The sequence below is a fragment of the Dermacentor andersoni genome, chromosome 8, assembly GCF_023375885.2.
Source record: "Dermacentor andersoni chromosome 8, qqDerAnde1_hic_scaffold, whole genome shotgun sequence".
Lineage (NCBI taxonomy): Eukaryota > Metazoa > Arthropoda > Arachnida > Ixodida > Ixodidae > Dermacentor > Dermacentor andersoni.
The window spans coordinates 80,194,327-80,207,474 of NC_092821.1; the positions used below are offsets into that span (position 1 = coordinate 80,194,327).

Sequence of the window (13,148 nt, forward strand, 5' to 3'; positions counted from 1 at the left end):
GACTCGTTTTATACTTCAGCCCTTTCAGGTCGCACATTAGTAAGAGCATCAGCTCATACATAAATTATTTAGGCTGACAATACTTAGAATTATAGGTTTCATGGAACTGCGTTAATTAGTGGTATTGTAACTGTGCTACACTATCAGTAGGAATCCCACTAGTATGTTTAGGATTCTACTGTATGTGCAGGAGTGTATGTGCAGATCGCCTCCAAAGTTTACGGGCCGCGGAATCTTAGAAAACGTGGCATTTCTGAGCATTTTGCGGCCATGACCAGTAAAACCACAATGCAGTACGTTATTCGAATAAGCTACAATGCTGGAAATGCGAATACCTGGCTGTCTGCCAGCGTTGCGGAAAGATTCACAGGTTTCTCTGCTGCAGCTCACCGTAAGCTTCTGACGCCGATTGTGCATGGTTGCGCAAACGCTGTGCTGTCTTCCAGGGTTCACATAATCTACAGTGCTACCTTTCACAGCAAAGTAGTTAGGGTTGGTCCACAACAAATTTGTTGGGGCGACGCGTGCAGTGTTAGGCGAAGCAAAAAAGGCTGAACAAAAGATAAAGTCGATGTACAGGGTGGTTGCAATAAATTCCTAAGTATCTATTGATTATGCGTCTCTCTCGTTTTTTTCTCCATCGATTTAGTCATTTGCATGTTTCATAACTGCGTATCGTTTTCCACGCAGGCGCCGTGGTCACTTAGCAGCTTAGGGCTGCCAAGCACGAGGTCGCGAGGTCAAATGCCGGTCGCTGTGGTCGCCATTCGATGGGGGCGAAATGCAAAAACGCGCGTGCAGCGAACGTTGGGCGCACGCTAGAAAGCCTTAGGGGGTCAAAGTTCATCCAGAGGCCACCACTACGGCGCACCTCGTGGTTTCGTCAGGTAAAAGAACCCTGGCAATTTATTGATTTCACGCGCAATTACGTCACATTCAACGTAGGAGAGGTTCGTTGCATTGTTCCGAAATCTCGTCATCTAGGCGCCCGTGTTCGGTGGCTCTGTTCCACTCCAAAGTCTGCAAACGCTGCTCCGAGTCCTTGTGCTCCTGGCGGGTACAATAGGATTCACGCGTTCGAGCGCGACCAGCCTCACGAGTTTCGGCTGTCCACTTGGCGTGGTTTGTGAGTGCTTAGGTTAGACGAGCCTCAGGCGCGTTGGCCCGCTCGCTGGCCCCCTCTGTGGCCTTGACCGTCTTTTTCCATAGGACGATGGTTTTCATTGCTTGGCCGGTGCAACTATGATGGCAAGGAGGATGAAGCCAAGCTGTCACTTGAAAACGTGTCGTGTCACCAAAAGCGTAGGCGAGTATTTGGACGCCCTCCACTTATTTGGCGAATCCATGTATAAAAATAATGGCACCGCGACAATGCAAATGCTACACTTTTCTAAAGAACCGTTCGACAATCTAACTTTTTTTCGTAGCCACGAAAGTTTGCACGAGCGCGACACCGAAAGCCAAGAAGTGTGTGGTTGAACTGATCCAAACAGTTATACCCAGCATCATTGCCTTTGGTTTTACCAACGTTACTAGACTAGCTTCAGTTGTAAAACTCTCCGCCCGCGCGCCTACAGCCGCTGTCGCCACTTCTGTTACAGGCGCCAGATGGCAGCGCCGTTCCATCGAGCTCCACTGCAGACGCCTCGCCGCAGCCTTGAGCTCATGCGGACGGGCAGTTTGCGCGTGTTTTACGCTCGCTGTCGTTATCCCTTGTCCGAATAAGTGATACCGTGAGAAAGCGGTATTGTTGGTTCAGTTGGTTCATACTGAAAAAAGGGTAAGCTGCACGAAAGAAAGAAACGCATACAGCTAAGCGCAGAAGCGGCGTTTGTAAATGTCATGCGTTTCTTCCTGTCGTTTAACGTTTCGCGCAGTTTAGGTTCACGAACCTGAGGATCTGGCCAACCTGCGTGATTATAGGATGATCTTCATCTCCACCGAAGCTTTTCACCACGCCAAATAAGCGCTACAAAAAGAAAGATGAAACACACAAGCCACAAAAAGAAATATCGCCGGCTCATCCAAGATGGTTGACTAGCGAAGCTGAAACGTGTGGCCCCTGTGTTTATCACTGGGTTAATCCCGACGGTTCATTAAAGTGTTTCTCAATTATGAGGTTACGTGCACAATCGGCTGCGACGGAGAGAACGACGTCACTGATGGTGTGTACACAGACCAACGTTGTCGCTTGCGTTCGATGTCTTGAGTTTGCTTGGTTAGCAGCCTTCGCCCGCCATTTGCCGTTTGTGATTCTTCGAAATTAATTTTTTTTCGAAACTAAATCTGTCCGTTATGTAAGGCAATGAGTGTCCCATACTCCCTTAAAGAATGGCTCATACCCCCGTAAACGCGGCCTCCCCATTACGACGACAGAAGTGAAATTCTACGCTGGAATGATGAACGGCAACGCCGCCAGTTGGGGAAGACAACGACTACGACGAACGCGGGGGCAGTGGCACGAGCGCGTACCGTACATTTCCCAGAGAGTTCCCGGTTGGCACGAGGAATCGCTCTGTTCCACGCCGAGCGAAACGTCGCATTGCTGGGAGCACAGAAAAAATGGCGCGCCTAACTGTCGACATCGTTCCGATAGCCGCCTATGCAGCACGTCGGCATCGTCTGCTGATATTCTTAACAAACTTGGCGAATGCTAGTTTCGCGGATGACATGCTTGCTGAAATTCGCCGTCAACAGCGAACCACAGAATACACGAACGCTACACCGCGTGCTTAGTCCGGCCCGCGCCCGTAGCCGGCTAGTGAGGAAGTGAAGCTGGGCGCGACTGCAGCGCCACGAAGGCGCGGGCGGGTGGCGGTTCAGCGAAACGGCGCCGAGTTTGAAAGCTGAAGCTAGTCTAGCAACGTTGGGTTTTACAGTGAAGCTGTATATGGCTTCGGTTCCGTGCATTTTTTGTTTTCCGCGAACAAAAACTATCATCATCAATGGCTCATGCCCTCGTAAACATTTATTCTCCCGTAAGCAAGCAAAAAATGCAATGGCTCACAGCCCCGTGAGGCAGAGGCTACAAGCACTCAGCAAAGTGAAGCTAAAAGCATGTCGAAAACTGCCATAATCAGTGGCTCATACCCCCGAAAGTGAGCAAAAAAATGCAATGACACTTAGTCCTGTAGGGTTGATGGCTACTTTGCGTGAATCAGCTGCGATGACACTACCCCTTTTGTCGTTCTCGGTGATTACAATGTGGATGCGTCGGTACCAAAAGGGAGCGGCTTGTGTGTTCCGTGTGGTAGATATATCCCTTGCGATGCCACGCCACTCCGGCCCAACCGACCACCTTGCGGCGTACGTGCATCGCTTTGACGCTATCAAACAATCTGATTGCAGTTGAGAGTGAAATATTGACGACCGATCAAGACAAGCACCAAATGAGTGTGCGTACCCTTCGTCACGATGGCCACCCATCAAGACAATAAATGACTTCGTTCCTTTCTTCAAAATTATGTGCCACCTCCGTGTCGTGGGCTAAACAGCTTCGCTGATCAACCACCTTCACAGAGTGGAATGGCTCATGATATTTTATGAGGGAGGACACAATGCCTGGTTCAAATTTAATACAAACGAAGGCATACGAAAGAATTACAACGATGCTCCAATAGCAGTATCAAAACAATTGCTCTCGCGCGATAATAGGTAAGGCCTACCCTTCTATGTTGTACATTGTGACGTTTTAATGAGGGAGAAAAAGTGAAGTCGTAAATAGTCCATGTAAACCCCCCCCCCCCCCGAAACAATCTAAAAAAAACTAAGGATGCTCAAATCGTGGCTTAAGCAGCTGAACTGTTCGGTGCAGCCATAATCCAGGTGGATATATATGGGCCCGGATATGGCGTCATCTGGGAGGGAATAAAGAAGCGCTCTTCTGCTTCGAGCACCGTCGTGGTCTCCGTTTTGTCAGAATCTGCGTGTGAAGCAAGAGGTAGGTTTACATCACTGCTGATTGCGACCACGCAGCCACTTCTGTGGAAATATCTTTCAGCGCTCTTGTCAGTTTTACAACAAGTAGTTTATCACAAGTGTATCTGTAGTCGATGACTATGAAACAGCTGACAAATCCTTCAGTGATCATTCATCACTACACCGTAGCGTAGCTCGTTTTTTTTCCCACGAAACCAGTAGAAATCTAGTACACTCAGAAACGTCGTAATACGCATTCAGAATAAAAGCGCTTATTCGCACATTTAGGACCCATAATTGCTAATGGTTTCCACCATAGAGTAGGAGGGAAGATTGCAAGTGGATAAAATTACCTTAAATTATGGGCTTTTGTGTAGCAAACCCACGATCTTATTATGAGGCACGCCGTAGTGGGGACTCCGTAAATTGGGACCACGTTAGGTTCATTAACGTTCACCTGAATCTAAGTATCTGAGTGTTTTCACATTTCACCCCCATCTAAATGCTGCCGCCGTGGCCGGGATTCGATCCCACGACGTCGTACTCAGCAGACAAATACCGTAGCTTCTAAGCAACCACAGCGGGGTAATCCAAATCATCATACATGGAAGTGCGTGTTTACATGAGCAGGAAGTATCTCAAAGCGTGCAGAAAGAAAAGAACATCTGTTCTAAACGTAAATGCTGACAGCATCGAATGTACCTGAAAATGAGATCATTTTACAGAAACACGTAATAAATAAACGTTGTCCTTACTAGCAAATAAAGCACGTTTAGAAAGCACCGACCCTCAACGTTGGGCAGAAAACATTGCAATCTTATTGTCAAAGTAATGCAGACGCATCCTGGCACAGATATCCTGTGATATGATGCTAATGCAGGAACAAAAGGTGTCCGAATTTGCTCTTCAGCGACAGCTCTGTTGGGGTCAAAAAAAAAGCAGATCTCGAATGGTTAGGATTACTCCAATTCCGCTCGCGCTTATCGAAACGAAGATGACCGAATTTGGGAAAGCTAGCCATCAGCCCTTTTCCGTTCGCTACAATAAGGTTTATAGTAAAAAATATTGCTATATTTCTGTGTCATCAAAGCACAACGTTTCTAAAGTTGATGTTCATGCAGATTAATATATTCAAGCACGTGAAACCGCATCTAGTAGTCAGGATATGCTTCCGTCCAAAGAATCGCGGTAAACGAGTGTCTCTGCTAGCGAATTTTTTTTCTTCAAACATTCGTTGTTTAAAAAAAAAGCGCGACGACCTGTCTTCGATTACCCAGCATGCAATGCTGAAAATATACTCATGGCACCATCATTATCTGTGAAGATGCCTAACGCCGAAATATTAGGATGTGAGAAGGACTTTAAGTTCTACCCATGTGACCACGGCGATAGTACAGGATGCGGCGTCATAATCGCTGTGTCACGTAACGTCCCATGTTTTCATATCCTTATTATGTGCAGTTTGGGATTAGTGTGCGCATGTATTTGCATCATTCATAGTTACATAAACCCTTTTGCATGTTACCGGTCACTAACTGCACCTTAATTATTTTGTTCTGAGCTTTGTGGCGAACTTAATAACATTCTTGTCAGATATCCTTATTCTGCAATCTTCCTAATCGGACATTTAAATTTTCAGAATATAATGTGGTCTGGCATGCATCCAGCACCAACGAATATATGCGCATCTGCAGCTGGGTTTGCAACTTTATGTTATGAACTTGGTTTTTCTCAACTAATAACACAACTTCTCCGAACTACCTCGTCAACTGCTATCATATTTGACCTTGTCCTCACAAATTATCCCCACCTTCATATCCCTTTATGGATGTCGCACAGCCTAAGTAACAACTGCTTCATCAACTTTCTACCCGCCGTGGTTGCTCAGTGGCTATGGTGTTGGGCTGCTGAGCACGAGGTCTGGAATCGAATCCCGGCCACGGCGGCCGCATTTCGATGGGGGCGAAATGCGAAAACTCTCGTGTACTTAGATTTAGGCGTACGTTAAAGAATCCCAGGTGGTCGAAATTTCCGGAGTCGCCCACTACGGCGTTCCACATAATCAGGAAGGGGTCTTGGAGAGTGAAACCCCATAATTTTAATCAACTTTCTACTTCAGGGCAATGTCTAGCGTGTTGCTTAGAAACCGGGACATATATGAGAATATTCAAGAACGATTGTTTCTATTAACGAAGAACTCTGACGTTTTATTGATGATTACTTCTCTAAATTTCTTGAACGACCAGTTCTGTGTAATTGGTCTACGGTTAAGAGCAAAGTTGAGTATCTAATTAAAGAATACCTGTCATTACGTGTCATTTCTTGCAAACATCGCTCGGTCTGCTTCAGCACCTCTTTAAAAGGCCTTCTGAATAAGGAAAAGCTTGCGTTCCACAATCCTATGAGATCCAGCGATTCTTAGTTGGCATAAGTACCGCCACGCAGCTCGAATATTTAAAAATGGGATTAGTGAAACGTAAAATGTTATCTAAATAGAACTTCTCGGCCTTACTAATAGAAACTCCCAAAATGGTATGGAACATTATTGGTGGTTAACTTAACCACAGTTGTTTGTGGTGCCGCGTTTCGTATGAACGCACACTAAGGCGTGAAAGCACAGTGTGCGAAGGACTGTGTCCCCGTCGCAGATGGCTTTCAGGACACAACCTCCTGGAATAAAACGCGCACCCCTACCTGCCCTCCCTCCGTATCCTTTTGCGCTACGGAAGGCGGCGAGGTTGCACCTCGCTTCCGTCGCCTGCGTTCGAAAGATTGAGCCGGGATCACCGGCTCGCGCTCGCACGCTTTCACTCGCACATACAGCACATGGAGCCCGATGCCGTTATTATCGCCCTTGGACTTTATACGGAACCTCACGGCGACGGCAGAAATGCGCCTGGATTATCTATATAAAGGCTATCGCAATAATAAATAAACAAGTTCAGCAACACCCCGCATGTGGCCAAAATTACTCCGGAGCATTCCACAACGGGATTTATTCCATGTTTTCTTCCACATGCGACCTTCGGCTATGTTATAAAATGGCGTACAGCCGTTTTTGGGGAGGCAGGCGAGCAGCCACGCAGCTGTGGAAACTATCAGAGCAGGAACCGTCGCTCTCTCTTGTCGCAAACATCCTCGCCCTTTTCTACTGCCAGAAGCGCAGCTGGTGCTTGCACTGCGCATCGCGTGACTCCTCGTACTATAAGTAGCCTGAGGTGTAGATCATGGCCACCCCTGTTGGTGCTGGTGCTGTTGTACTGGCAGACCTGCAGAATGGCCGTTGCTAAGGCTGAAATTGGTTTCGTGGCATAATCGGTAATAGAAAGCAGTAAAAGCATCGGTATTCACTGACATCCTTGAGGCCGCCGTATCTACAGCCAGCTCGGCGAAAAGCTGCGCTTCATTCCAATCAGCTTCTCAGGCAGCAGCTACTAGAAACGGGACAATGAAATGGCGGCTTGTGACGTCACCGGAATGCCCCCTATATGAAGCAGTAACAGCCCAATCAACAACAACAATCCTTTCAGCAGCTCAGTAAGCAAGTGACCCAGCATTGTCCCATGTCGGTCACAGCAAATAAAAGAAATATAAGCCCAGTTTCTTTTTCTGTGGATATATAACAGAAATGTTAAGTTTTTGTCGGTCGTCATTACAAATGCACACTGCAGAATATATCGTTTATGAAATAACATTTTTGAGAAAGACGACATCCATTTCAATTTGGACAAGCGCTATCAATTGCATCTAGAATGCTTGACTCCTAAGTGTGACTATACTCACCGAGGAAAAGGAAGAGCAACAGTGTTGTCGCGAAGGAGACGACTGCCGAGATCAGGATCAACAAGCACCACGGCAGCATGTTCAATTGCAGGCAATCGCTGCAAATTAAGGCAATAGTACGCGTTTCACTCCTATTCAGCAAGTCTAGAAGTCTGTCTTGTTATAATATAAAAAACATTATAGCACACCACAACTCCAAATAGAGCTCTAGTGGCACCATCCTGTTTGAGCCTAGGTTCGGGCAGGCAACCAAAAGCATAGGGCGCGTAATGAACGGAGCTAAGTATGACTGATTGCGAGTAAATAAGCACGACTTCTATCGCGAGTTTGAGCCGCATTCACATAAGGTTGTGTGTTCATACAAACGTTCATTGATGTCCTCACACATTCTTTTCAGGACTCCCATCTTTTTCAACTTCATACGGTCACGAAAAAATCGAGCCCCTCGTTTCTTCGTATTTTGTCATTCTGCAATACCAACTATATCTATTGCAGGATAAATTATAACCGTTGTTTCCTTGAGGCTCGTGCAAACATCATATAGCATTACTACTACTAACAGCATCACTCAAAAAGTGATAAATTCTCGCAGTTCAATATAGTGCCCAGGGGAGACTATACTTGCGGTATAGAATGATGCAGCACATTTTTTTCCTTGTTGTAATGCGTGGAATACACGCGCAAAACATATTTTTCTGATTACATTTCTGTCCGCTGACATGAAATTCGCGCGACCTCCGAGGCAAACATCGGGAGGTGAACCGCAGCGTTGATGGATCAGCCCAATCAAACACTCTGTTCATTTATGGCCGTCATTCTTGCTTGGTTTCAAAGCGAATAGCACTGGTAACCTGGACACGTTTCTTTAACTAACCGGCTGACAAAAAGCTACCAATACGTAGAAGTGGAGAATATTTCGATAGAGTCGAGCCAGCGCAGTGAATGTAGATAACCGGACGAGGAGGAGATGGTGCCGGGAGCAGTGATCGGTCGGCTTGTTCTTGCTTAGCTTGCGGTGGCCGGTCAAAAATCGCGGCGTTGTGCTGATAAACGCTGCTAAAACGAATGCTCAGCAAGCAAGACTTTGGAATGGGTTGTCAATTATGGGCCAAATAAGGATGACAACCGTATGTTGCCACTCATAAAATGTTTATTATATGTGAGGGAAATAATTCTTGCCTTTTGCTTTGGCTAGCCAATGCCAGAGCGATCGGCAGGCAGCAAGCTTTTGCATCTTTCTGAACGGCGCAGTGTCCGGCTATCAAAAAAAAGTTTAGTGTGGCTAGGGTATAACAATGCATGCTTAGTGTTCACACGTCACTTTGACGTGGTCACCTTTTGCGGTTTCGTGACGTCCTGAGAAAGGCAGGTGAAGTGGGCGTAGCCCGAAAAATTTTGACCAATCACAATGGACTAATGATGAAGAATGCATACGATCGGAAATAACTATTTTTTTTTATTTTGTTCCACCTAATAGGGCGTAATGATTGTCTAGACGTGATATTCGGAGTATTTGGTCGTCCACGTGACGTTGCGTGACACCCGGGCGCGTCGCCCGGATGTCATGAAATATTTCGCCCGGGTGGCTGTGGCTGAAATATCTTTTTTCCATTCGGGGAGGGCTAACCGGAGACATGGAATAGAAACAGATTGAAATAGCTTTATGTTACATCTGCCCATAGCTGCCTGTATTGAATGCGACTCGTTCGATCAGAGCGCTAACCAGACGCGAAGGGGTATGATGTGGTCTGCAGGATTGCCCGCATGGTATTATACTGGCTTACGTTTCTATTAGTATACTCTGCTCGCATTCTCGCGTTGGAAGAAAGGTACCATTGTGAACAGCAACAAGTGCTGCTGAGTGGTTGTAATATTTTGGTGTGGCTGCGCAAGATGACGGGCAATGCGTCATATCTTTTATTTCTTAGCGATGAGCAATCCGCAGGTTACGGATTGCGTACTGCAAATAAACGGTTGTCTATTAGTTACAGAATGGGTACCATAGGAAGGGAAGAGCAGTCGAGGACGGCAGAGAATGGGATGAAAATAGGAAATCTGCACGACACAACTTCGAATCAGCTAGAGCAAGAAAACAGTAGTAGAGATTTCTAACCAAGGCATTTGTCATGCAGTCGACATGGAAATATGATGCCGAGCATGATAACGGTAATGATGAAAAGAAATGTTCTTTATACTTACTCAATGGTGCTGGAATCTAGGAACAAGAGGAAAACAAGTTGATTTTAGAAACAGCAGTACAACTAGGATGTTTCGCATATAGCTTATTTGTGTCATCGCTAGTAGAACGCAGTTTCCCATTACTTGCTCGCCGCAAAGAAAAAAGATATGTAGTCCGTGCGCGAAGTAGGATACACTCTTTATGGGCGCTTTTCTTGTGTATTTGGTAAGTCGCGGATAGGCTCAAGTAAGGTAGAAATATTCAGTCCCTTCAGTATATTTACCAGGATAGGCGTAAGAAACTCGAAAATACAGAATGATTAAAAAGGAGGTGTCTTGGGTCACAATATGAATCACTGACGACATATTCTGCTCTACTACCACACCTCCATCAATTACAAATAGCCCTAAACGTACATGCCAGCGCCCTGCGTACCCCACATTTATGTTTCATATCGCCGTAACACGGGCAACTTCCTTGAGGTCAAGTTGAGGACCAGTTCTCAAAGCGCGTTTAGTTTAATGATTACAGATGTACTACTGCCAAAATCTGTATTGCGTTGAAATGTTTTATCGGTAAACCTTTCTATTGGAGTTTTACAAACGCAAGCAATGGCAGAGCAATCGTTCGAACAGAAAACAAGTTATGAAGCATTTTGCAGTGACTGCTCCGCAATATTGTTTCCATAACATCGCCACGCTTCCCACCGGTTTAGGACGTTCTAAATTTCCGTAAAACAAAACTATCCGTATAGTATAGGCATTGCTTGCATGTCGGGAGCTGCATATTTACATAACCAACCCAACCTCCACATAGTTGCACGGCCGTTACACAGCGACAGTTACAACGTATGGTTATAACAATCAGGGTTCGTACACCGCCTTGCGATATTTGGAAACCCCTGAATTTGAAACGAAAATAACTATACAAATTCAAGGACACTACAATTCCCACAATTCCCACAATTCCCACCTTGAGCATTGGGGTTGGGGCGCCTTCTGAGCATTCAAAGAACTGCACATCGGCCCTGTGTCGTGTTTATGGGGACGCAATCATATACGCCCTTTTCGCAGAGATCGCATAGGCGCCTGCGCGTTTGAACACATGGTGACGAGTCTATTGCTTGCCTCAGCTGGCTTCGTTGCTTCCGTGTTTACAATGGATGCATATGACGCCTGCTGTGGCTCGCGAAATGGCTCTATTTCGGCACATATCGTGGACGGTGGCACGAAGTTGTGGCCATAGCTTCAAAGCTCATTACGGTTTCTCCAAACTGCGCGAGCAGCGTATACAGCGCTTGTACTAAACGCCGCACTAGCAATGTATTCCATGCTGTAGAAACTTATGGCGTATAAAGTAAATCAGGATCATTGTGTTTTGCTCTTCGTTCTTTATTTCCCATCACTTTGAAACAGCGGCTTGTCATGTTTCTGATTCAGTAAGATTCCTCCGTCTGGGCACTATCCAATTGCTTATTTTCTGACTAATCACTCGCGGGTGTGCTTAATTGCGATATATGTGTTCTTGCTGCACACAAGGGAGTTGGAACGCACATGTTCTTGACACTGTAACAACTTGTAGCAAGTGCATATTATCGCTAGTTACGTGCTTTCTCGTTAGAACCTCACAAAACGTTAAGTTTCTAACATTCGTGCGCTGTCGGTGTGATCGCAGTCACCCATGCTTCCGCGCATTGATGCAACCATGTCACCATTCGCTTATTCTTGATACGCTGGCGATGAGTAGCCGAAAGTTGTGGGTGTGAGGTGGGGCAGATGAGTGTAGGATAATGCGCGAGAATGTACTGTGCCAGCAAGAGACTCTATTCTCTTTGTCAATGTGCACCGATCGGTACTCCCTCTTGCCCACGTTCCGTGTTTCAAGTAATTTCTATGGAGGTTCGCGATACAACGCTGCCGGATCAGTGAATTCTTTTTATACTATAGGAGGAAGCCATGCGTCACGGAGGGCCGGGAACAAAGGCAGTGCCTTAAGCAGCAGAAGTACGTGCACTTGGTCGCACAGATTCATTAACTTCCCTAGTTTCGCCAGTCCCAACCTCTACAGCTAATTACAGCACACGTCATCGGTTTACCGCTCCACATTTTGCAGCATACATGGATCACAGAACGTTGGCGAAGAGCCAGTTGCATTTCCGACAGCTGATCGCACACAAGCAGGGCAGAACTTGTAATGGTTTTGTATTCGTGCGCTTGAGCTGAGGCAATGGGCGGCGAAAGTGCCACGTAATTCGTCGTTCTCCTGGTGCAAATTGATCCACGAACCGCGCCTATATGTTCACTGTGGAGAGTTTCGCTAAGCTATTGCTGTATAGGATATCCAGAGCCCCTGGCGACGGACTTGATTAAATCGCCATAGTCACAGTAGTGTCAGATGAAACCTGATCAAGCGACCACGCCGTACAACCAATTTTGGTGTTCTTCTACGCAGTTTGCATACATTGCAGCCACGACAGCTCCGTTTCTAAGGCCTGCGATCGAGAAATGCCTAGAGGAAACGAAGTTGCAGCCATTTCGCTTGAACGTGACCAGTATATTTTGGGGAAGTTGGACACTACTAACCCTGATTATGAGAAGTGTGTGATGTGCCGCAAATCAGTTGACATTGTTAAAATGGGAAAGCCGACTTTGAAAAGCTACCTGAAGAGTTTGAAGCGTGTCTGCCATTCAGTGGCTGTTTACGTATAAAGAATTGAAGCTATGAAGGAAATTTTAACATTTTTTGTCTTTATGTCCGACTGAAGTATGTTTCATTCTGCTGGTATTTTGTCCTTTAGCAACCTGGAAACCCTTGAATGGTCCTTAAATTTTGCGTCGAATTTTCCGTACGAACCCTGTACAATATAGCGCAGTGGTGGCAGGAAGTAGTGCTTGTGGTTTAATATGAAGCACCCGTGGTTAGCTCTATGCTTGCTGCACCACTTAGCATGATTATGTCCACGAAAGAACTGAAGTGCACTTATCACTAGCAATAAATTGTGCGGGTAAGGCAATCAGGAGAATTTAACGACACAAGCGGCAATCAAAGCACATAACTGGAGTCTCAAATGTTTTTTTGCCTCGCAGCAATTTAGAGCAAACAGACCTCGTAAAAAAATATAATACGAGATTATATACAACAATCGCGAAATACTGGCAGCATACTTTGTTTCTTTACATACTAATTCAAACATGCTGTGACGTTTTGCGACACCGAACCTTGAGTGGGTGGGCTGCTTTTTGCAGCCCGGCGAGCGTTCGGAAAGACA

The 13,148-nt window shown here is 46.0% G+C and overlaps 1 protein-coding gene across 1 annotated transcript in view; it reads right to left on the minus strand.

Annotated features, from left to right (window-relative positions):
* Positions 1–3,781: 3,781 nt before the first annotated feature.
* LOC126538747 (uncharacterized) overlaps positions 3,782–13,148 on the minus strand; it is a 63,036-nt gene continuing 53,669 nt past the window's right edge. The window contains exons 5-7 of the mRNA XM_055074961.1: positions 9,901–9,916; positions 7,702–7,799; positions 3,782–3,922 (exon numbers count right to left, since the gene is read on the minus strand). Coding sequence (XP_054930936.1) covers positions 3,789–3,922; positions 7,702–7,799; positions 9,901–9,916 — 248 coding nt within the window. The 3' untranslated portion in view covers positions 3,782–3,788. The remainder of the gene's footprint in view (positions 3,923–7,701; positions 7,800–9,900; positions 9,917–13,148) is intronic.